A 25531-nucleotide genomic window follows, 5' to 3' on the forward strand; every position below is an offset into this window, starting at 1 on the left:
GTTTGTTTCTGTAGGGAAAGGTTGTTCAACAGTCTCAAAACAAATGTTCAAAGTTATTAATTTATCTCACTGATTCAGTAATCTTGTTTTTAAGAGCTGATGAGTCGTACAGACAAAAGTCCTTCAGGAAGAGGCTGGGGTTTTTTCCTCCCCTCTACATTTTAGATAAGTCTGAGAAAATAATGCTATCCCTTTGACTTGATTTTCATGAAAATTGGTTCCACAATAGTTTCATAGTGTTTGGATTTTCAGTTAAGACCAGTAATATTTATAAAATCTTCTATTGTGAAATGTATGTGACAGTTTTGGAAAACCAGGAAAATACTACCACAAAAAAGTTAAAAATTAAAATTAGTGAAATAACGTCATAAAAGATAACCAAAACACCCAAGCACTTACAAGGCTTTCCTGAATAGAATTTAAAGAAAACCAGCCTAATGAAGATTAAAGCATTTCATTCAGCATGAGGGCATAAGTTAACACTCATTTTCTGAATCAAATAAGTCATCTATCAGATATAAGATAAGCAAGAGTAGGTATTACTGACAAACAAGGACCTTTGAGAAATATTTTGCCAGTCATCTTTAAAACTTGCACCGAATTGGTATTCATATGGTAACCCAGGCAGTTATTAGATTATATCAGTGACTGCACGTCATCACTCATTTCTTTTCCCCTCCATTCCCAAAGCAAGAAAGCTAAAGCAAGCACCCACAATAACATTTTTTCTGTCAGATCAAACTTACCTTCCTAATATCTCGAGAAGTTCAGCAACACCATTGAAGTGCTCTGTTTCATATATAAACCTGTTACAAAAAAAAAAAAAGACAACCCTCAGAAATCAAAACAGAGGATTACAGATCCCAAAGAAATAACCTGTAATAAGCTTTAAATATTTGAAAGCCAGATCACAGATCAAACCCAGTTTTTTTTATTTCAAGAATAAATCACTGCAGACCCAGACCATATAGGCAAGATAAATTATTCCTCAACCTAGTCACACACACAGAGCATACCTGAGGAAAATGTTGTTAATCTGTTTCCTGATGAATGCTCTTAAACCAAGGAATTTTCCATAAATTCTATGAAGAACGGTCTTCAGGAAATCACGTTCTCGAGGGTCTTCACTGTCAAAGAGCTCCAATAACTTTAAAAATTAAATTGAAATTTATTACTTTTGAAAGACTTAGTTTGTTGTGTTACTAACCAATTCAAATTTTATCTTTAATCTACAAGTTTAAATCAGAAAAATTAGAATCAGTTTAGCCAAAAATTTTATTTGGATGTCAACATTGTATTTTCAAAATTGGATTTTAAATAAAGCTGATAACTTAAAAAAAAACCCACAAAACAGCCGCTTCATTCCCTTCAAATGTCTGTGTGCAATAGATAAAGCCATTCCAACAACTATTACAATAACAAAATAAGAATGAGATTATCAAACCTTTAGCTAAGTGATTTACACTTGGTCTTTAAGAAATTAGAATGAATCAAAGCTGTGTCAGATATCTACAATTTCTTAATTAAAAACTTGTACTGCTCATCCCAAAAAAGCTACTTGTGTCTTGAAGGTTAAGCAAAAGCATTCCTTTACAAGAAATTTCACTAAAATTAATGATTTTATATGGAGGAGGTCTTAAATTAAGCATAAGATATGTAATAATAACTGACTCTCTGCTAATATAGACTAAATGCCACAATAAGCTAGCAAGATTTTCCACACATTTTTTTCCTTGTAGAAAGTTTTCCAAGGATACAGAAAACACCCTACTCACCTGAAGACATCAAAAGATATTCCAACCCCACTGGACCATGATTTTAGTAGTTTTTTTCCCTGCACATCCAATTGAGAGCGTATTCAGAAATGCTAACTGTGCTAAACAAGTCAGTAACTTTGCTCAAGCAGTCGCTACAGCTCCTGCTCAGTCCAGGTCTGTAAGCTTAGGTACGTCTACACCAAAGAGCATATGGGACGGGAAAGAGCTGTTCAGGAACTCGTTCAGGCTCATTTCATTTTTATATTTAGAAGGAATTTCTCAGGGTCACTACTCCACTTTCTTTCCACATATAGCTAGCTGTTCATTGCATTGTCTTTCTCGTACTGGAGAGGAAGATCAAGTGAAATGTCAGGAATTGAAACTCTGCAACGTGGCACTTAAGAACCATGGGTCAATTAGTAAATTTGGTACCCACAGCCAATAGTTCAGCAGCAGCTTCAGGCCTGAATTTTGTTGGAAAAATAGAATAAAACAGAGAAGAAGGAAACACCTATAAACAAGAACAGTAAAACCAAAGAAGTGGAAATTAAATGCAGTCACTGAAGGTGGGGAGGGAAAACATCCAGCTATGTTTTTCCTTTTCATTGCTGCACTGTGATAGCCTGCCAGCACTTGCTCTTCAAATACTGAGCTTTTCCTTGACAAACAAGTGTTTTGACATGGTAAAAAACTGAGTTAACCTTGGACAAAAATTGTTATGGTGTCCTACAGCCTAATTCCTTGAGAAGTTATATTTAATATGGTATCTCACTTCACTTTCTTGCTCATAGTTATTTTGCATGGTGAAGCACGATTTTCCTATGTGCTTTCTTACTAGATTTTCCTTCTGTGTTTAACACACAATAGTAAAGAGAATGACCCTGTCCAGTCACGTTAGCAGATGTTGGAACATGTTTCATGTACAATAAGTACAGGAACTTTTTACAGGAAAAAGTTCGCTTTAAGTTTTCCCATGATAAATCTATGAAAAAATAAAAGCATTACAAAAGTTTAATTAGCACATTTGACTGATCTGAAGTTACTGACTGGAAGTTACAAATCATTAAAAACACAAATTGTACTTAAAAATGACAAATATTTTGCGTTGCAAAGCACTGAGGTTGATAGTGGAAAACAGTGTTTCTGAAGTTACTAATTACATATAGCCTGACTGGTGTGATGTGCTATTTATTTAGTGTTTGGCAGAAATCACTGTTAGAACGACTAAAATTTAACCCTGTGTCAACATGAAAGCTTTAATACTCTCCTTAGCTGTACAGTCCATCTGTTAAGCTTGAGGGCTGATCTTTAAATCTGGAGGTGGGAAAACTCTCTACTTACCTGCTGTACAAATTTCTGGTCAATATATCGCTTTGCAATGCTAGGCTGAAAATCCGGGCTCTCCAAAAACCTCAGGAAAAATTCATACACCAACTACAAACATTGAAATGAAAAATCTGAAGTTACTATATACACCATAACAGATCTCAGCCCTGCCACCACCACAAAGTCAGTGGGACTATTTACATGCTTAAAGGAAGCCTAACACATCACTGCTTAATCACAGCCTCTTCTGGAATTTACTGGAAGAATTACAGTAATATCAAGAACACTAACTCCCAGAAGAGTCACAGCTTAATACATAATCTACTGAAAGTATCACTTAGACAAAAAACAAATTCTAAGTATTATATATATTCACATTTCCTGCTATATTAAGAATTTATTATGTAGAAATAAGTTACCAAACACTTCTCAGCACTGAAGGTAAAGTGCTCTAACATCATATAATTCTTTAAACAGATGAAGAAAAATCTGCTAAGTGCTCCTGAAATTAAGTTTCAGTTGCAAATTCTAAATGTGAAAAGTCGTATTAAAAAGCTGAACGAATACACAGAAACTTGAGTTTCACTTAACATTAGGTTTCTATATCCTGGATGCTCAAGTCAAACAACAGGACCCTCTGCAGATTTATCTTCAGCATCCCTTATATTTTGTAGTATATTATTTCTATTGAGTTCAAGTCCCCATTCGTTATGATCCTGCAACACCCACAGATAGAAAAACAGACAGCAGATAGAGCTAGCAAGGGCCTGAGGTAGCTGAGAGGCATGAAGAAGCCAGAGCACAAAGCCCCATATTTTGGGGCTCATGTGAAGTCCAAGACACAAAATACTGTACTTCCATAACAAAGGCAGACCTATAAAATACATGTAAGGCATCTCTTAATTAAGACAGAATTGACAGGAAAGATGTCATATGTTTAGATACATTTGGGGCTGCTTACGTTCTCAACACCTATTTCTTAACGTCATGTTAGATAAACAACTGATTAGTAATAATACTAAAATGCAATTTAGATACATAAAGACATCACTGACAGGAGTTCTAAATAAAACCCACACAGAGCTGTGGTCACACTCTAAGGCATGTATTTCAACTATTACCACTAAGAGTACTTATTAAACTGAGAGCCAACACCTAATTCATAATTACAATTATGAAGTCCACTTGAGACAAGTGCTTGACAATAAGTACTTTTTATCTAGAACATTTGAGATGACAGTTACTTATGCATAGCCTCAAGGAGGGTATGCTGTATCTGCAAAGCTGAAGCTTACAAACCCAAGCTCCCCTTCGGTCTTTTTCCCCTCTGACAGACTGTAACAAGAGCTTTTCATATCAGCAGTTTAAACATATACAAATTTCTTTTAACAGAACTGTATTAAAACCCAAGCTTCCCTGTACAGCCTTAATTTTTCATCTTGTGGATAAACACAATAGCACACAATTGCACAATAGACAACACAGGACAGAATTTATAAAAACCTGGTAATAGACAATCTAATAGAATCTTTAATATTACCACACTCAATTCTTCATCTTAGAAAGGTATCAACCATGGCTGTTTAATATCTTCATCAATGACATAAACAGTGGAATCTAGTGTATCCTCAGCGAATCTGCAGATGCCACCAAGCTGAGTAGTGCAGTTGACACGCCTGAGGGTTGGGATGCCATCCAGCGGGACCCTGACAGGCTTGAGAGATGGGCCCATGCAAATGTCATGAAGTTCAACAAGGCCAAGTGCAAGGTCCTGCACCTGGGTCAAGGCAATTCCAAGCACAACTCTGGGCTGGGCAGAGAATGGATTGACATCAGCCCTGAGGAGGACGACTCAGGGTTGTTGGTTTACTAGGAAGCCCAACATGACCTGGCGATGGGGGCTTGCAGCCCAGAAAGCCAACTGTATCCTGGGCTGCATCAAAAGAAGTGTGGCCAGCAGGCTGAGGGAGACAACCCTGCCGCTCTGCTCTGGTGAGACCGACCCCAAAGCAGCCAGCTCTGGAGTCCTCAGTACAGGAAAGATCTGTTAGAGCAAGTCCAGAGGAAGGCCACAGAAACCATCAGAGGGAGGGAACACATCTCCTGTGAGGACAGGCTGAGAGTTAAGGTTGCTCAGCCTGGAGAGAGGGCTCTGAGGACACCTTATTGTGGCCTTTCAGTACTTAAAGAGGGCTTAGAATAAAGGTGGGGGAGGACTTTTTAGCAGTGCCTGTACCGAAAGGACAAGGGGTAATGGTTTTAAACTAAAGGAGGGCAGAATCAGGCTAGATGTAAGAATTTTTTTACAATGAGGGTGGTGAAACACTGGAACAGCCCAGGCAGGTGGTAGGTGCCCCATCCCTGCAAATATATTCAAGGCCAGGCTAGACAGGGCTTTGAGAAGTCTGATCTAGTTGAAGATGTCCCTGCTTATTGCAGGGTAGTTGGACTAGGTGATCTTTAATGGTCCCTTCTGACCCAAGCCATTCCATGCTCTACTGATCTTTTTCAAGCCAGAAACTACATACATTTGTTAGTGGTTTGTATTGAAATGGGAAATATATGGCTGGAGGGAGGTTATTAGCACAGCTTCATAGGATTAATTTTGGAATTATATGTCATTAAATATTTCTGTAATAAGTTCCTGTATTAAGTATTTCTCTATGTGACAACAACAAAGAATAGTCATGTGTGATAACTGCTTAGATGATCATGGTATTAGAAGCTACCACCAGGGCCAGAGGGGAGAGAAGAAAAAGAAAAAAGCATGGCAGGTTATCAATAAGAACAAATTGATCCTAAAGGCCTGGAGTAATAACTACAGGACGAAACTCAAGGATTGCCAAGTTACAGTTCAGGATCCAAGAAAAAGCATCTTTTAAGCATTTACAAGCCTTTAAACTGAGAAAGGGTTAACTGTAGGATGATAAGATCCATCTACACGATGAAGCCTTGGAAGTGACAGATGAAATCCTGGGATACTCCAGGAAGATACTGACAGTACAGAGATGCACAGTCCTACACACACTTGAGGAAATTTATTCAAACTTGAAAGGATTCAGAAAAAGAGCCACTAGAATTGTCATGGGATAGAGCATCTTTTACAAATGAAGACTGAATTATCTTTTGTTTTTCCTAAGGGACAGAAAGAGGAAGGACTATTATGGCTTCTTTCCATAAACAGATATGGGGACTGCAATAAACTTCAAGCAGAAGAACTAAGTTAAAGCATAATTCTGTAATGTCTTGGTACAAACTGTCCAAGACTAAGTTTAGGGTATCAATTAGGATCAAACCCAAAGTACATCTCATCTATAAAATACAGCAAGTTAATATGAATGCAAGATTCTCAATATATGATGACAAATCCATCAGTTGCATGTCTCATTTCTAATATAGGGAAAGTCTGTACTAGTAACCACTTGAATGCTTGATATAAACACATGTAATTCTAGAACCATGACTGCTGCTTTTGTTCTTAAAGAACTTTCAGAAATACAAAACTTAGTGCTCAATAGTCCAGTATCTGAACTGTACTGCAGGGAAGTTTTGTGCACTAAAGGAGTATATACGCAGTTCTGATGCTTACAGAATTGTCTAGCTTCCTGATAATGAGCACCACTGCTCCTAGATCATGTACAGCTGGTAAAAGGTAACAAATAACTTTGGAAATCTTTGGAAGCCTTGGAAAATCCATGAAGCTTTCTCCAAGGCATTTCAGGAAGCAAGCTGTAATCTCCATTTCTGGATAGTCAACCTCTCCCTTCTCCTGTATGCTAATGTTTGCAAACTTAAGAAGCATAACAGCAACAGAGGAACAAGATGAGGAACAACAACAGGGGAACAAGAATGCATCCTAGCCACAACAGACACTGGCTGCTCATACCTTACAAAAAAAAAAAAAAGTTACCAAACTCTGTCTTCTACTAGCCAGTAGCAGATGCACTGTAAAAGAAAGGAGAGGAAGACACAAACTGTTTCCATTGTGCTGCAATGAGCAATCTATTCCAAGAACAGGATGAACAACTGATGCAGGAGAGGGAAATCCACAATGAATTATCAGACAGCCTGGCCAGAACTCAATTTGGAAAAAGGTAAAGGAAAAAGCTGAAAATAAAATTTCGAATAGTACCACAGGCTATGAACCTCTTTCAATTTCTCTTAGACAAGCCTAAAGCTTGTGAACTGGCTGCAGAAACCACATCTTTTTTTATAAAAAGAACTATAGGTTACTTATGACATAAAGTGAACTGAGCTGACATTTACAAATTTTACTGCTGAGAGACAGAGAACATTTTGCAGATGATGCCACTTCTGACTATAACAGACATTTGCATCGGCCTTACACCCTCCCACCCCAACAAAATCAAGACTCTCATCTAGTTCAGTTTAGCCAATTCTCCTATGAATTAGAATCAGGCATAGATAAGTAAGATCATTATTATCACAGCCTTTAATCTGCGCAGGTTTTTTTTTTTGTGGTAACTCGTTTCTCATGTCAAGTATTATCCTGAACATGTACTTTTTATAGCCAGTATTAGAAGTCCATTTTTTAAATAAGAGCATTCATAGATACCTTAAAACTGTATTATTATAGGGACAGAATAGTACTTTAACTCTCTTGAGAAGGGAGAGAATGGTATGCAGATGTGTGTAGCTATTAATCTTCTACCTGCTGCTAGGTTTTGCTACATAACTTATTTAACAGATATTACTTAAATAAATTCAGCAACAAACTACCTGAGATATGAACTTGGATGACTACAAGGGATTTAGGTTGGTTCAACTTTTAACAGTTAACTGAAAGAAAATAAAAGAAGTTCAGCAGACTGCAAGTCAATCACGTGATTGATACAGCAAAGCTATAAAAATCACGAGATTGGCACAGGAGTGCAACAATAGAATAACTAACCAACTGTTACCAAACAACAACGCCTATATTGTAAAGTTTTTGCACGAAGGGAGGGAAGAGGGTAGAAAGAATGAGGAGATATCTATTTCTTGCTCAAAAGACAAATTAAGGGTATTAGTCCACTTTTTTATTAGTTACAAGAAACCTAACTGTTAACATCCACTTATAGTTTATTGAAATCACAGAAAAAAGTTGCTCAAGTGCAGAAAACAAACCTCTTACGAACATAATTACCTAAAATATCTGGATATTTTTAAGACATACATAGACCACACTTAAACAGTGCAGTCACTGTTAAAAAAAAAAAAAAAAAGGTATTTAAGCAACTTGGAAGACTTACATTCTGCCATATTTATACATGTTAAGAAAAGCACCACTTTTTTCCCCTTTCAAGTATAGAAACTTCATTGTATTACAAAAGCAATTTTGACAGTCTTAGCAAAGGCACAAAATGACTCAAGTATCCATTCACAGTCCTTGACTTACAAGAAGGCTTGAAAATAAAGGAATCACATACCTGTATGTGGGGCCATGAGGCTTCAAGAGTTGGTTCATCTTCTTCTGGATCAAAATCTGGGTTATCACTAGGTGGAAGTGTTCTGAAAATATTAGAACTAATCTGCAAGAGAGAAGAAAATTGTTTCATTGTATCACTTTTTATTCTTCCACAGATCATCCTCAGCAAGGTACTGCTTTTATCCTAAAACTGCATGAAACAAAACCATTTAAAAAAAAAAAAAAAGTACTATGATACATTGATTTTATTCTTTATTTTTTTCAGAACTGCTAAATCCAGACAGTCAAAAGTCTGAAACAGGCCTATGAAAACAGTAAGAAAGTAACTTCTGTCTCAACTGTTTTATAAGTTTGTAGCTAGACACGATCTTATTTAATATTTTTCTCGGAAACCATAAAAGTTCAAAGAAAATTTCAGTTTCTTCTTAATAAAGACCAATTTTTAACTAAGTGACACTGAGAACTGAGGTTTTATATAAAACAACAAATACAGTATGACTAACCAATTATGATTTAAACAGAGCTCTCTTCACGTGCAAGGTAGACAATTCCAAAAATACACCTTAGAGTTCTTTGCTTTAATTAATTTAAAGGTATTTCTCACTTTCAAGTAAGAACTAACGATCTGTGTACAATTTTTCACCTTTCATAATTTCAAAGTGTTTCAAGGTTTTGGAAAGTCAGAAACACTTAACAATTGTAACTTTTTGATTTAACACAGTAACTTTGAAAAAAGAAAAACAACCCAACCCAAAATAGCTACCGAGTTACTTTAAGTATGATATAGCCATATGAAATCAATTTCAAAAGCACAAGTGTAAAAAGGTTTCTTCAAGGATTTTTGACGTATAAAGAAGTCTGGATAGAAGACCCATCTTTCAGATGACATTTATTTTTCTTTTGACATCTCTTCTGCCAGATGTAACATACTGGATTTAAAATATCTTTAACATGAACAAAAGAGAACAAAGTTAATTTAGTTTCTGCGTTTTCTACTAGTTTTTCAGGAACATATTTAGCCCAGTTTTTCCAGTCATCTTTCAAACTCTTTCATCTTTTCAATCAAATCTGTTTCAAATAGCTGCTAACCACACAAGCCTACTAAACACAAAAGAAAATATCTGACAGTTTGCAGCAAATGCTACTGTACAGCTTCCATGGAGTCTCCAAGGTGTTTGAAGAATCTTGCAAAAGGACTTTAAAAGATACTGAAGTCACCCAGCTGGCTCTGCATAGACGAATCAGCTGCCTCATTAGACAAGATGTAGTAAAGCAGAGTAGAAGGGCAATAATGTTCTGTATGGATGGGCACTACATCAGTCTCCTAGCTTTCTGTACAGCAGAAAAAAACCCCTAAAACAGTACAGCTATCCTTTAATTTTGTAAACACAAGGGACTTGGGATTCTGGAGCACAAGAAAATCTGGCTGGGGGGTGGGGCAAGGAGGCATTTGGAGAGGAGGGGGAAATAGGAGTTTGAGGAAATGTGAATTTTAACCAAGCCCGAAAACCAAGACTACAATCCTGGTTCTGTTATTTGGTATTGTCTACTCTTAATAAGTAATCAACAAAAGCATCCAACATACAGATCAGTCCCCTACAGAGACCTCCCTACCTCTGCTTACAAGTCTTCTGGTAATGTCTCTCAAAAACACATCCTTTTATTTCTAGATGCATCTTGATAAACCCAACCAGTCAACACTTTAGCACAGAACCTCAGAGTACAGAATGCAAGTTTCAAGCCCAAAACAAAGGCACTACCTACTGAACATACTTCTGTAGCAGAAACAAAGAGCAAACCTCTCAGCCAGATCTTTAGTAAACTAATTTTATGATTTTCAGAGTATTCAGTACTTCTACTAGCATTATCAGTCTCCTGAGAACATATGAAATTTAAAAATGGTACACAGTTTATTCTATGTGCTTGTGCTAGCCTGTCTCCCTAAAGAAATAGCTCATTTACTTCATTATGTTTGAAATACTTCCGCTTTCTGTCTCATTTGCTTCTTTCTAATGTCTTGCCAATAGTATTGATCAAAACCTGTGATTTGGATTAAACTCCCCATTGTTCTTCTGTGAGCAAATTCTTCTTTACATCCTCTCATATTATTAAAAACATCCCCTTTCCTTCACAAGAGGGGCCTTATCACAAAACTGTGATTTAAGAAATACAAATCATAAAAGGCTTTTACAGCTGGATAGGTTTCCAGAGAAACCCAGCATTAGCTTTCGAAATTACATCTCAAAGTTTTGTGAAAGTGACATCTGAAAATGTGCCAGTTAATGTATTAAGATACAGCAATTATATTTTATTAAAAAAAAAAAAGAGAAAAAAAAAAAAAAAAGAAAAAAGTCATCCCTTATTGTCTGTCCACTTCCCAAGGAGCTAAGCGTTTGGAGAGATAGTAGATTCAATTTCAATTTGTGGGCATGCAGACGGGGTACCCAATGTTTTTTTGAATTCTGAATTCACAGCTTGTGCAAGCTGCTAGGACAATCTCATTTATGTTGGATTTTTAGGTGCTGGTGGGGAACGAGGGGAGGCTGGCAGGCACAAAGAGATGGAGGAGTTATGTTTACTGGAGTGACATTTCTGCTATGCTCCCAAACCTGACAAAAGCTAGAGCCTTCTAAGTTCCCAGGAAGTTTTAAAACTTCAAATGTTCACAATGTCAAACCCTAATTTTCTACTACTTTCAGAGTTCTTTCAATTGAGAATTTCCAAACAGAGAAGATACTAGTTTTAGATGACCTGGAAAGGAGGTGCACAGGCCACTGTGCTATCCCTGCAAAACTACTTGTAAGCAAAATTCTCCCTCAGTTCTTAATTCAAAGGCTTTGGCAAAGAAGTTAGAGGAAAATCAGGTTGCCTGTGGCACCAAAAAGATAACCTACAGCAGACATCCTGCACATCTGCCTAAACAAAGATATTTTTTTAATGATCTTGTTCCATCCTTGGTGGCTTGAAAAAACACTGGTATCATTTCAACCAGTGCTCCCTACCTCGGGATCCAAGCAGAACAGGGACAACTACACAAGCCATTGTGTGGTACTGGCCCAGGAGCTATCACGGTAACAGAGACCATGTGAAGGGAAGGAACACTAGGAGACTTCCTCACCTGCACAGACTTTGCCTATGCACTGGCCAGGAACAACATATTTTTCCTCTTGATATCTGTAAGGGATTGTTGACTTTGCCTCCCCAAGACTCGGGCGACTCCAAGGAAACTGGGCTGCTTCCTCTGCAAGCTGGAGGAAAGGTGTCCCAGGCCTAGGAAAAGACAAGGGACTTTGGAAAGAATTTGGCTCCGCTTCTGCCACTGATGCTACTCTGGCTTTTTTCAGGGAATTTTTGGAGTCTGTTCATCCTTTACTACCAGTCAGATGATTACTGGGTTTCATTAAGGCTGATTACTACTTTTTCATCCCAAAAATTCTATCCTTCAAACTCTGCAAAAAAATTAATGATTTTTCTTTTAATGTAGTAACACTGAACAGTCTAAAAATTAAAAAAAAATATATATATAAAATAAGTATTATATCTCATAGAAGTTTTGCTACAAAGAAAGGCCTCAAGTCTGACACACGTGTTGTTTGGAGGGAGAGATCCATCCAGAGTTCTTTCTGAAAGCTGGTACTTGGTCCTAATTCACAGCAAAGACCTTTTCTGCTGCCAGTTGCCAGGGAGACTAGAAATACCATTCAGGCTTGGAGGGATCTTTTGTCTCAAGCTCTGAAAAAAGCTCTCACTGAGCATTTAAGGCCTTCATTTTCTGTCATTTTAGGGTAGAAAAGGAGATGGAAATTTGTTATGGAAGGAAAACCAAGCATCCGCAGAGCCCAATCATTTGCACAACAACAATAACCTCAAAAGAACAGCTCAACACTACCTTATCTCCAAGAAAAGAAAACAACTCCAATATAAAAGAAAATCTCCCTTCAACAAGTAGAATAGGCTAGTTAGTATACTCTTTCTTCTAGTAAGAGGCTATAGAGGGCACACAGAGTAAGAAAATACTGCAAAGATTCAGGGCTCGCTGCCACCAGCAGGAAAAAAAATAAATAAAGCACCCACACAAAGAAGAGGTGGACATACTCTGTCCTTTATTTTCTTGTGTAAAAAACATTTAGGACAAAAACACAAAAAAACCCAAACTGTACAAAAAGCCTCAGCGTCCTAGATCTTTTGTAAAACTTAACAAACATCTGGTGGAACAGCCAAAATAATTAAAAGGGTTTCAATAATCCTAGCCGTTCAGTATAATGGCAGAATTTCTACGCTTACTCATATTAAAGATCTGATCTTCCTTCTATATCAGCTGCTTGCAGAAAAAATAATAAAAAACCCAAACCCAAACCCAAAAACCCCAAACAAAACTTGAAGAAAAAATAGCTTGCCCTGTATAGAAAACTGCAAAAGTAATAGAGCATATGTTTGAACTGGTCTGTTTATGTTCCTGATAGTTACTTTTAAAGTCAGCATTGTGCCTAAGGAAACTTATCCAGAGTTTGGAGAACCATTAGCCTAAATGCACAGGCACTGAACACATGCTTTTTACACTTCCATTTTCTAGAAAAAACAATTTGAAAATATTTCAGATTATTGTCAAATGTCCTTCATTTGCAGTCCCTGTATATGGAGTACAGGCATATCTAAAACATCCCTTAGGCAGCATTTGAAAATGCATATAAAAAACCTGGGAAAGTCAGCAGATAACAACCACAAATATTTTGTTGCTTATTCAACAAGCCATTAGTAGAAACTGCACAGTACAAGTCAATCCGTGGTTTACAACTCAAGTATAACGCGCTACTCTAGTATAGCTCCCCAAGGCCAAAACAGTAACAAACAGCCATATGAAGTATTTACAAAAGTAGAGTTGCCTTCTTACGCTGATAAATCTTTCTGTTGACATTTGTACCTGCAAGAATCTTTACCAGAAAACTTTAGCTCATCACTCCACTGCCATTCTTAAATAAAGACAGGCAGCACTGAAATAGTGCCATTTTCTAAAAGAGAACAACTTCAAAGCTTACCCAGACTGCAAGCATCTGCAATTTACCATTTTTCATTGTAATTAACCTGAACGCATCATATTTCAGCTAATAATTAAGTTAGAAGTTGTTTGTTTTTACAAGCCTTTCTAAGCAACCTTGTAAGCCAAGTTATCATTAACTAATTGTATTATACTGTATAAGCAGAAAAACCAACAGCAATTCCGAGTTAGATGCCATCAGAGTCATAAACTGATTAGTTTAAGATGTTTTATTAAAATTCAAAATATAACAAGAGCATTCTACTTACCATTTTCACTATGTCAGCATAAGCTGATTCAACAATCACTCCACGATTTGTTGAAACATATTCAACCAGTTCATTCAGTGTTGCTCTCTTAATTTCTTTGCTTTTCAGGTCTGAAACAGAGTCCATGAAGTCAAAGAGTACACAACACTGTTGCAACTTCTGACAAAAAAGATCTTGCTGTTCATTGAAGGTGGCATCTATAAAAGAAAAAAAACAAACAAAACAACTTAAGTCTATAGACACAAAGTCAGAATTCTAAATCTGTTTTGTTGACTAAAATTTGCTTAACTGTCAGGTATTTATTATGGGGAATAGTATGCTCTATAGTCAGCAATCAAAACTGAAAATATCTGTTTAAGTATGTTAGAATTGATGACCTGCTATTCACAACTTGTATTTCATACAAGTAGTAACAGATAAACATATGGCAATAAATACATTTATGGAAAACAAGTTCCTGAGTTAACTTTGTTTGATACACACAGACATTGATAAATACCAGCTCTCCCTCACCAGAAGTCATACACAGAAGCAGTGCATCATACTAACCTTTCATTCATCCGATTTGTCTCATTCTGTTCCCTAATCCTTTATTACATAACCTGCTTAAAAGCTGTAAAATCTGCTTTGAAGAAACCCTGTCTTTTTACCCCAATGCAAAATACTTCACATACTTTTGACATCATGTGATGTATGTTTCTCTTAAGAATCAATTCCAATATTTCAAAAGGATTAATCCTGAATTTTCATGCTTCGGTCTATATAATTTGCTACAATCTTAGTCATGTAAGGTTTTCCAGCTTTTTTGGCCTATTAAGACAAAGCGTTTGGCTATGACTTGCCATTTTCATTTTAGAGTGCAGAGACTGTAAGCTGATAAGCAAAATTCCTCCATTAGTATTTCACATTAGCCCTAAAAAGATGGATTAAGAACGGTACATTTCAAAAATTTAATACATCCTTAAAATATTTTAACTGTTTAAAAGTTGCATGATCACAACAAAAGCAGCCAAGGTTTTAACTGAAAAATTGGTTTAACGTGCCTTTCATTCATATTGTTAATTGTTTGTTGGGGTTCTAAGCCACTCCAGGAACATAGCATCACCTCCTCTATCAGTCAATTGGCATTTCACTCATTCTGGTGAAAAACTTATTTCCAATTTTATCTGCCAATAAGGAATGCTCTCCCCCTGAAGAATTTTCAAGACCTGTCTATAGCCAGACTACTAATCCCTTAGCTTCATTGATTCACTGTAGTATTCATATTAGCACTGCTAGTTTCATAAGGAAATGATCAAGACAAGAAAAAGGCAACTGCCTTGTAACACTGAGTATGGAAAATCTTAAGAGTCTCACTTTAAAATTTGAACAAATTACAAAAATTTTTCATGCTTCTCTGTTAAGATTATTCTAATTAAACTTCATTTTAAGTTTGTAAGTTTAATAACTCAAACACTCTTTGATAATACCAGTTCCTCAAGTTTCTTACCAAAACACCTTCCATTTAGTGGCTGGAACAAGTCAACAGTGGTATTATTCAGTAATTATCTGATAGAATTCTTTTGTTTCCATAAGCAAAAAGTAATTGCTAAAATGGACTGAAACATCTCCACTATAATCCCAACTGCTCCCTCTGCCTTGAAAGTTCAAACACCAGAATATTATATTGTATTCCCTTTCCCCATCTGACAGTTATGAACCTATTAACTGAACATAACAACTTGAGTAAGCTTTTGAAAAAGCTAGCGATTACTAGTCCCTCATAAAGAACAATTCATACTTTTGAATGTTAATTCTGCAATTTTAACCATTTCTCTTTTGAATAAAAGTCTTGCAAGACACTTATTTCGCTCAGATAACTACAAAGACATGAATTGTTACACTGCAAGATAATGAACATCAGCTGTAAAAACATTTGTAAGTTACGTAACATTTCAGCTTAGATCTTCTAACGTTCTACAGTGGATTGCATGAGTAAGTACTGTATCATAGCAACAAAGCATAACAGTGACATGCTGAGGATAAAATCCAAAAAGCCTAATTTAAGGAACCGACACAGGGAGGACAGCTTTCCTTGCCACTAGCCCCAAGCTGACAGCCAGACCCAAACAGCAGTCAAACCTACTCTTATTTTTCCTCACAACAAACTTAACCATACTCCAAGTTACAAAAGCCCAGCAGGGAGGCACAGCTAATGCAGTGTATTTAGTTGATGTTACACAAAATGAAGTATCACTAACCAAATTTTACGTAAAGTTTCAGAAACCAGAAGACAGCATCTGAATACTCCTAACAGTGGTTAAAACTAGACTAAAGACCTAAGTTTAAAAGCAACTAACAGGAATCCAGACAAAAATCAAATCACTTATTACCTTCCCTAGAATATCAAAGCAATCCCTGCATTAGCCACTTTTAGTTAAGACATCAGAGTAACACAGACTGCTAATGCAATGGACTGGTGATACATGGCAGGAGAGGTACAATCTGATCTATCTCAATTAGACATTTTCTCAAATGAAAAACCTGCCCATTCATTTGTTTGGTTAGTGTTACTTAAAGAAAAACTGAGAAAGTATTTTCTTCTACACATACACCCATTTTCCATACTTATAAGGGGAATCATAAAATAAAGACATCTGCAAGAGACAAAAATCATGTGCAACTATGGTAATAAATAAGGTCACAAGAAAGCCAGTTCTGTTGGATCAGCATTACCTGTCTTCATGTGCTCAATCCCTGCTTGACACATGGCACATTTATCCCAGCAATGTTACAAGAGGTACCATGGGAACCACCAAGTGATTTGGGAAGGTTTTTGTATTGGGCAAGTGTTCTTAACTTTTTAAAGCCTTGTCTTTAACTATCTTTAACTATGCTAGCACAACAGAAACTAGATAACTCTACACCACAATAAAATCTTATTGCAATAGTTTATTCCGGTTCTATAAATAAAATAAACTGTGCCACCATAATTGTATCAACAGCAGAGCTTTTAGCTTTAGTAGTTTAACAAACTGTAACATGATTTTTAAACCAGTTTCAGTTTAATATCTATCAAGATTTACACCATACATCTGAAATTCAAGATAACTGCTTTTCTTCAAATGCCCTAAATACATTAAGGACCATAGAAGATAATATAGGTTCAAAGCAGACAGCAGATGCCTTAATAAAATAACCCTGTTGACAGGCTGTATTGGGGGGGCAGTGGGAGAATAAAAAATGAAGCCCGAATTCTATTACCAGCCTGTCCCTGAATTGCTCATGTTGTTGAAAAAGACACTGTAGGAAGAAAAGGAGGAAAGGAAACAAAACACTTGGAAGCCTAAAGCAGAAAAAAAGGAACAAAGGCATTTAATCCTGTTTAGAAGAGTGTCAAGACACATTAAACCACACCCCAGAAAATGGTCTACACACCATCTGATCCAGGTGATCAAAATGCAATTGCCTCAATTTTATTTTCTAGAGGCTTCTCAACAGAAGCACAATTTAGGAAATTCTTTCAACCCACTGATACATTCTTTGAAATGTTGGTTGCAACTTGATCTGAGGTCCTTGGGAAGGTAGAAATGAGATTTAGGGCAGCCACAGAAAGCAGATTCTTAATCAGGTACGATGGTAGGAAATCCTAAAACCAAAAGCTTCCATCCAACACCAAAAGGATTATTGTAAATTATGATCCACTTTAACCATGACTTTTTCTAAATATATTTATTGCCTCTGGCCATTTCCACAACAGACGGCAAAATGTTTGTAACTGTTGAAAATAGTTCTTTCATTGTTGCACTTCACGAAACTGAAATTCTCAACAGACTATTTCCACTATTTACAAAATCCTCATCATTACAGACAGTAGCCACAGTATCAAAGGATAAAAAGTTACAAACAAGTTGTCTTGAAAGTTCCTCCTGAGCAGAAGTTATTAAACATTAAAACTGCATGATTGTACAGATTTGTCTCCAAAACAAATGCTTTTGAATTGTAAGATCATCAATCCAAGTCCAAGCATGGAACGCTGAGTTAAAAGATTATTTTTTTCAGGGACAGCCCAAACAAAATACAGATAAGAGACCGTTCACCATCACAGAACCACCTCACTAGCATGTAACTGGAGAGACATAACACCACACATGGGGGACCATGACGACATCTTCCCACAGTATATTTATCTCATATGTTTACAAGCCTTTCTCCTGGAAGGAAAAGATAGATACTTCTCCTTTCCAAACAGAATTGTTCACCCAAGACCTTCTGTACAAAGCCAGAGAACCTAACATAATCCTTGCTTCAGTGGCAGGAACCACAAGCGTCTTAAGTCCACAAAAACTCCTCTCTCAACTATACTAAATTGGAAGTTCAAAAAACATACTTTCCCTGCCAATACAAAATAAACCCTCTCAGACATTTGCAAGAAGTTTCCAACATTACTTTTTTGTAATATGTATTCCTACTTTTTCCTGGAAAAGCTACCCTAGGAAGATGCAGAAGCCAGAGAAACAACCATGAAGTTCTCCTTTGACAGCTTCTTAAAGCAGTTCATACACAACCCTTTCAAACACAGAGGACAATGAAATTATGGAATCTCCTTACAGTAAACTGAACTTGGTGGGCAATCTTATGCTTCTACATAATTCCCTGACAAACTGAAATACAGACAAGGACTAATGATCGTGCCATAGTTATGTCACTTTTACTGTGTTAAGTTTAGCATTTACTCTCCATCATCCAGTTAGATTTATTGTGGTATATGCAGCTGTACTCAATGTTGGAGATCTGCTAGAGCAGAATGAAGCCCTAACACTGACATGGAGAGAGAAGCACATGTACTGTAAGACATCAGTGTTTTGTTATGTTAGGGTTTTTATGTATTTCCTTACATCAATAAATTATCAAGTCTGTGGTACAGCCTGCTCTTCTCAAAAGGTACTGTGAAGTCTGGAAAGGGGTTAGTCTGGTAAACTCTGCCCTAGCCTACATAAATCAGGCATAGGGAGTCCTGTCTAACCTAAATTTAAGACTTATTTTTGTCCTCTCTGTGTGTGTGTGCGCATTATTGTTGTGATCTCTCTGGGTGTCAGTGCTTATAGGCATGGTAAAGCACTGTTAGGAACTGGAGTTTTGATACAATTGATGTTACAACAGGAGACAAAGTGCAATTCCAGGTTTGCAGAGGTCTACATATGCAGCTGGACAGGCAACGAAATAGTTGTCTGACAGGGAAAAGGAGAGAGGTCCGTCTCTCTCCCTGCTACCCCCTTGCCATTTATTTCTCCTTTCCCCTCCTCTGCTTCCAGTCACATCTATCCCTCAACACTGGCTCTGGAACTTGTCAGACTCTTCTGTGAGCTGCTTTAACTCAATAACATGGCCATATTAGTGAGGTTAAACGGCTTCTGGAGGGGCCCGATGTGCATCAGCACTAGCACAAGATCAGTGACAGGAGCAGAAACTCCTTTCAGCTGTAGTGAGCTGTTAAGTTAGTTCACCATCTCCTTTGGAGCCAAACCAACCAACTATAGAAGTAAGAGATGTGTAAGTAGGATTTTTCAGTTGTTATCTACTTTTTTGAATAATACATTTCAGGGAGTTTGTTGGGGGGGCAGGAGGGTGGATGGGCATTGTGTGTGTGTTTTGTTTTGTTTGTCTTTTGGTTTTTTGTCTTTTTTGTTTTGTTGTTTGGGTTTTGTCTTTTGGGTTTTGTTTGTTGTTTTGCGTTTTTTGTTGTTTGTTTTTTTAAATAGCTTTAAACTCCTTTTAAAAGAAAAATGTAACCCCTGTATAAAATCTCACCGTATAAATGACCATACTGGTAGTCTATAACATATGCTGGTAACTGCACACCTGTAAGAGAAGCTCCCACAATTCCAGCTTTTAGTAGCTCAACAGCCCAACTGAAACTAGTGGAGCTACTCAGATGAGCACTCACACAGTGCCTTAGGTATCCAAGGAATCCTCTCAACGGTATTATCAGGTTTTCCACACAGAAAAACTTTGCCACCCTAAGGAGTAAGTACCATTTCTTAATAGACTAGGGTTGCAGGTTTTCCCTCTGCCCCCTTCACTCAGAGTTCAAACAGAATTTATTTCCAGATTACCTGTTACCCCAAAGTCTACAGCTGTTGCTGGAACTCTGGAAAGGGCTGAGTAAGTTCCTCTGCGTGTTTTCAGTAAACAGAGCTCCAACTTTCCAGGTCAGATAAGGGAATCAGAAAGAACATAACGTATCTTTAAAATCTGACCATCTCCCTATGCAGTAGTAGTTTTATTCACTAGAGAAGGTTTGGAAGACCACAAAGTAGAACAGTATTCTCAAACATCATGCTACAAGGAAATTCATACTACATACAGGAGATAACCAAAACAAAGACTTGGCACAGAATTAAAGGTACAGAAGGCATGTTGGTCAATCACATCTAGGATCCTATGCTCATGCTAACACTTAAGCTCTTCTTTTCAGAAATCAAAAGGACTGCAAAGGAGCAATTGAGATAAGCTAAGATTCTGCCGTACTTCCACTTAAAGGTAAACTATTCCACAGATGGTCATCAGGCAGGCCTTGTGCCAAGAGATCTGCATAAAAAAATACTTCAAAAAATACACTGTGACACTACTTGTTCAACTGTCTCTATAGCACATTCTATCCAAGTTAATACATACCTTTCTCCAAGCAGTTAAGCAAAGTCAAATTAAAACTGCCAAAAACCACCAACTTGCTAAAAATGGTACTGCCATCCAAGTAAGTCTCCATTTTCTTTTTAATTAGCCAAGAAATCACAAGTTTTGCTCATTAGAATATTCTGCATTTAAGATTAATTCTGTGATACATGTCAGGGAGGAAAAAAAATTAAAACAAATCACATTAAGTAAAACTAGTCGAGGACAACAATCATGAATGACCTTTAATCACAGACAGCACTGAAGTTTCCAAAGTTGGTTACAAAGTCTAGGCTATAGATAAGTTTAAAGTTGTTTACTAAAAGTACTCCTGGAAAGCTAACTTCCATCCAATAACAGATACTGTTTGTTCAGATCACCTCATCTGCCACTCCACATGGTCAGCAGTTGACCTTAACAAATCAGTCCAGAAAATCTGAAAAGCCTGTGCTGATCTAACACCACCTGTCACAAATTCTGTGACTTGACTCCTTGCAGTGATGGTAATCCGCAAGCGTCTTCTCTAGATTGTTTCTACCATCTTCCAAGCCTTCTTATAATCTCATGTAGTTGAGTCTCCAGCTATTATCATGTTAAATCCCTTGATTTTAATGAAGTTTTGACTCAAGATACTTCAGGCAGTAAGAAAGTACCCTGTTGAACTGCTCTCATATTAATAGCCCTATTTCCTACTGTCTAACTACAGAAAACAGCATGCAGTCAGATGTAAAAATTAGTAGAAATTATTCTCTTGGTCCTCAAAAAGTTAGATAATTAAGATAGACTCTAGTAAGCAGGTCTGCCACAATTCACCTCATTTCCACCACACTTTCTCAAAAAGGAGAATTAAAGCACCATTGATTCCTTAAACAAAAAACTCAAACCTAACAACCACTGGAATGGAAACATAAAACACCCTGAAGTCAATCTTAACAAAATGTGCACTCACTTTCCTCAAGAACACGCCACCAGTTCAGAATCTAACTGTAATTCAGCTCCATGCAACAACAAAAAAATGCAGGGAAAAAAAATATAGTCAGACGACCTGACACAGTTGAATCAATGCTGCTTTGAAAAGTGCTGAGAAGTTGAGCAATTTACATATGCTTAACATATGCAAGTTTTGTTCAGCGATACTATATTACAAGAGGCAAAGAAGCTTCACTTATTACACAGCTGAAGTACATGTTTTCAAAAAGCAATTACGCTACTCCTCTTGTATTTGAACCAAGCTTTCTTCCACCAGTAAGCCAACTATTATGTTCCCCAATAGCATTCATTTATGGTTTTGGCATACACAGCTACTGTATTTGCTGTCTTCATTTAAAAACCATCAAGCAGTTTTAATGACTGATCATATGCCAGGATGGGCCTATCCTGAATATAACTGGAGGCTCTAAGCCCTTAGCATTCTCTCTTGTATGCAAGACATGAGACCGAATAATGGTTTCACTGGCTTGACGAAGGTGTAATAGCTCATGATTATTAAGTAATTGTGATCTTAAAATAATTCAAAATAGGGTCTCTGCTTCTTTAAGCTAGACAGTGCTAAACTTAAGGGTGATAAATCCTATCATAGAATTAACATGCACAGCCAGGTCATTAAACTGGGAAGAGGGGAGAATAATTGATTTCTGGAATGAGAAGTTGTTTTTTGTAAGATGTGAATATGGGATAGATGGCAACCTTTAAGTTAAAATTACAAGTTGATAAAAAGGCATGAAAATCAAAACTGCTTTCCCCAAACAGAAAATAGAACTCCTAAATAGCTTCTATTACAATGAAACACAATTGTTATGGTAAAATATAAATGCTTTCTCAAGAAGTCCTCCTAACAAAAGGACAAATAAAGGTCAAGGTAAAGCTGGGTATATAAACACATCCTCTCCTTTAAATCTAACTCTGGTTACCTTGTATTAGCCACAAGCTGAAAGCACCCACAGAGAGGAGGGCACACAACAACTTGTTACTCTCAGTAACTCATGTGCCCGAAAAATTAACCACCAGCAACACCAAAGAGACTCTATAGAAGGGAGACTACAGACATCTAAGACAGTCACAAAAAAAGATCAGAAAGGACAATCAGTATGATGCTGCTTTTTCCTGATACACAAACTTTTAAATACATTTTTCCCTAAACACAAGCATTTGTCCTTAAAGAAATACTATTTATTGAAGTATAAGAGTTCAATACAATTTTGGATCTTCACATGTAATTTTGAAGATGTAAAACGACCCCTCAAGTTGTGACAAGGCAAACTTAAGTTTCACATCTACCCTGCTAAGAATTAAAGTAAGAATAACCTAACCAGCTCTGCTCCCTGTTTTACACCCACCCACCCCCAACTGCTGTAGTACTCTGTACGTACATTACCAAGGGATAGACAGCTGAAAAGCAGGTGACACAGTTGTGTGCCACACAGACTCAGTAAAAACTTAAGCTTGATACCCATTACAGAGTACTGTATTAAAAACATTCTCTCTGCACAGGAACATAAACCACTTTGCTTGACCAGAAGACCAAAACAAACTGATATGCACTTTTTAAGCTTGAAAGGGTAGAAACTGTATTTACAACTTGAGTAAGTTCCCTTTTTATTAACTCAACTGCAAAACTCCTGTCTGACTGAAATTCTAGTATTTTATAATTAGTAAGTGTTGACAATGAAGTATGCTATAAGTGGATCTGGTGTGTGTGGTTTTTTTTTAAATCTATTAACTTGTATTCTTCCCCAATCAAATTTCACACTTTATCAAAGTATAAAACTCCAGTTTAACATAACACTAGAAAACACAAGTCAACATTACAAATCGTTTGTTTGTATTTTCCCAGAAACTGAAGAAACACCGATTTAATTTTCACATAGCAAAATTAGTGCTGAGTGCAATATAAAAATACCTTTCATTTGAAACCCAGGGTAGCTGTTAGACATTACTTCATAGAAGTACAGAAACTCATTTTGCAGTTAATTTAACACTTGGCTATTTTAAATGCATAGAGGGGAGTAATTTAATAGGAAGTCTGTGCCAGAGGAAATGTGCAAATCTAGCTTTTCAAAACTCAAGGAAAAACCTCCTCTTCCCTGGAATCCCTGTGTAAGTCTGGGTGGAAGTTACAGGTATTGGATTAATTCCTCAGATAAATATACACTTTACCAATTGGCTAAACCAGTGTTTCTTAATTTTCAAGGTTTTCTCAGACAAATAAGATAATGAGATACTTTATAATGGTAAGTGTCACACCAGGAAGAACTAAGATTAAATTGGACTAAAACACAGGTGAAATCCTGCTTCTGCTGCATTCAGTGACTTAACTCCCACTGACTTAAATGGGAATAGATCACCCTGAGCAGATGAACATTCAAGCACTTGCAAGACCTCTTCACCCACTTCACTTAAATTAAGCATTTCGCCTCAAATAAAAGACTGAGCTACTTTTTTCACTAATTTTAACCATACTCTAACAGTTTCGTTCTTTCTATCAACAACTAAAAACATCAAGTCTTTAGTAATGAGGGATCCTACACTTCATTATATTCCCATTTGGCAAAATCTCTTGGCTATTTTTACACTCAATTTACACCATTTTGATGTACTGAGTTTATTTTGCTCCTGCTTCTTACTCTTAAGGGAAAATACACAGAAATATAAATTACCAAACTTTGTCCTTCCTGATTGTACTGTGGGACCCAGCCTATGCCCCTCATGTGTGTTCTGACATTTGCATCTTGATTTTTCATCTCAAAATAACGACTGTTTTCCTACAGAATCAAAAAAATGCTGAAATGCACAAATTTCACATGTGTAATACAAACCCAAAGTTCAATTCTTATCATTTGTTGCTGTTACACACATGTGGAACCAAAATTTATGCTGCTTAACAAGACTACAGTCTTACACGTATGCCATATTTTAAGTAAGCATGAAATTTTAATGAAAAACATCATACACTTTTCAAAAGCTTTACTCAGTTACACTAAATTGGAACTTTTTTTTAAACCCATTTTATTCCTCTACACTTTCCCATAGAATTTTACTTGGGAAGAACTCAATAAAAATAAAAGCTGTGCTTTTATTTTGAAAAGGACCAACCATTTACAGAAACAAAGTAACCTATTAAATCACTTCTAAAAGTTCACTTGTTTATGCAGTGATGCACCCTGCTAATTCTCAAATACAGCAATAGCAGAAATTAAGCTGTTTCCCCCTTCATATTCAGACAAATTGCTGTGACTTCTTATTCCTGCTCTTCAGATCAGTCTTCCTGGCCCATGCTATACTGTTCTCTACACTTGCTCACCCCACCTTCTCTTTCAGTTCTTCTGAGAAAATCTATGGTGCTGCATTTACCTCCGTTATCCACAGCATGTCAACTCTCTTAAGTGTGTGATGGTCTCAGATATAAGCTTTTAATCAGTATTTTGAAAAAGGAAACTTATATAATATATTGAAAGTTTTCCTGTTATGGTAGGGAGTACCTTTAATGCCTTTAATAGTCAAAGGTTTAAAAATCACTTGCTGGAATTAGAACCTCTTCCTTTTGTAGCACTATTTTTGAATATACACATACATAGTTGTTCTTGTTACTCATATCTTGACCTCCCAGCTCCACAGCAAAATTCATATTTCTCTTCCGAACCCTATCATATTAATGGGGCTCACAAAACCTACCAATTTCACTAAAGCTTCGTTTGGTAAGATAGTGAGAAACAATGGCAAAGACACTTGAGATGAGAACAAGATAGTAACCTTTTCCCAGTGGTAGCTGGGCAACACAGTAGCACAAATTATTATTTTTTTTTTTTTTTAACCTATAGCCTCTTCCCTTCCCCAAATTCACAGCAGCAATACATGCCACTGCTTTAGCAGGTTACAGGTCACCTAGAATTCTAATCAGACTGCTGCCTATTCCCATAGCCTCCATACCCTCAAAATACTAATGCCTAGCATCCTGCACCTACATTTCACCAGCCTCTCAGCTTCACTTCCCACCCCCCTCCCATGGCCCCCCAAACATACAGTAGCCAGAAGCAGTAGTACTAAATACAATGACTGAAAGTTA

The 25531-nt window shown here is 36.8% G+C and overlaps 1 protein-coding gene across 1 annotated transcript in view; it reads right to left on the reverse strand.

Moving 5' to 3' along the window:
- PPP2R5A (protein phosphatase 2 regulatory subunit B'alpha) overlaps positions 1-25531 on the reverse strand; it is a 45213-nt gene that overhangs the window by 12070 nt on the left and 7612 nt on the right. The window contains exons 2-6 of the mRNA XM_056357669.1: positions 13816-14012; positions 8513-8614; positions 3099-3191; positions 1017-1147; positions 747-806 (exon numbers count right to left, since the gene is read on the reverse strand). Of these exons, the coding sequence (XP_056213644.1) occupies positions 747-806; positions 1017-1147; positions 3099-3191; positions 8513-8614; positions 13816-14012 (583 nt within the window). The remainder of the gene's footprint in view (positions 1-746; positions 807-1016; positions 1148-3098; positions 3192-8512; positions 8615-13815; positions 14013-25531) is intronic.

This window comes from Falco biarmicus, chromosome 12, assembly GCF_023638135.1.
Source record: "Falco biarmicus isolate bFalBia1 chromosome 12, bFalBia1.pri, whole genome shotgun sequence".
In the NCBI taxonomy this organism is placed as follows: domain Eukaryota; kingdom Metazoa; phylum Chordata; class Aves; order Falconiformes; family Falconidae; genus Falco; species Falco biarmicus.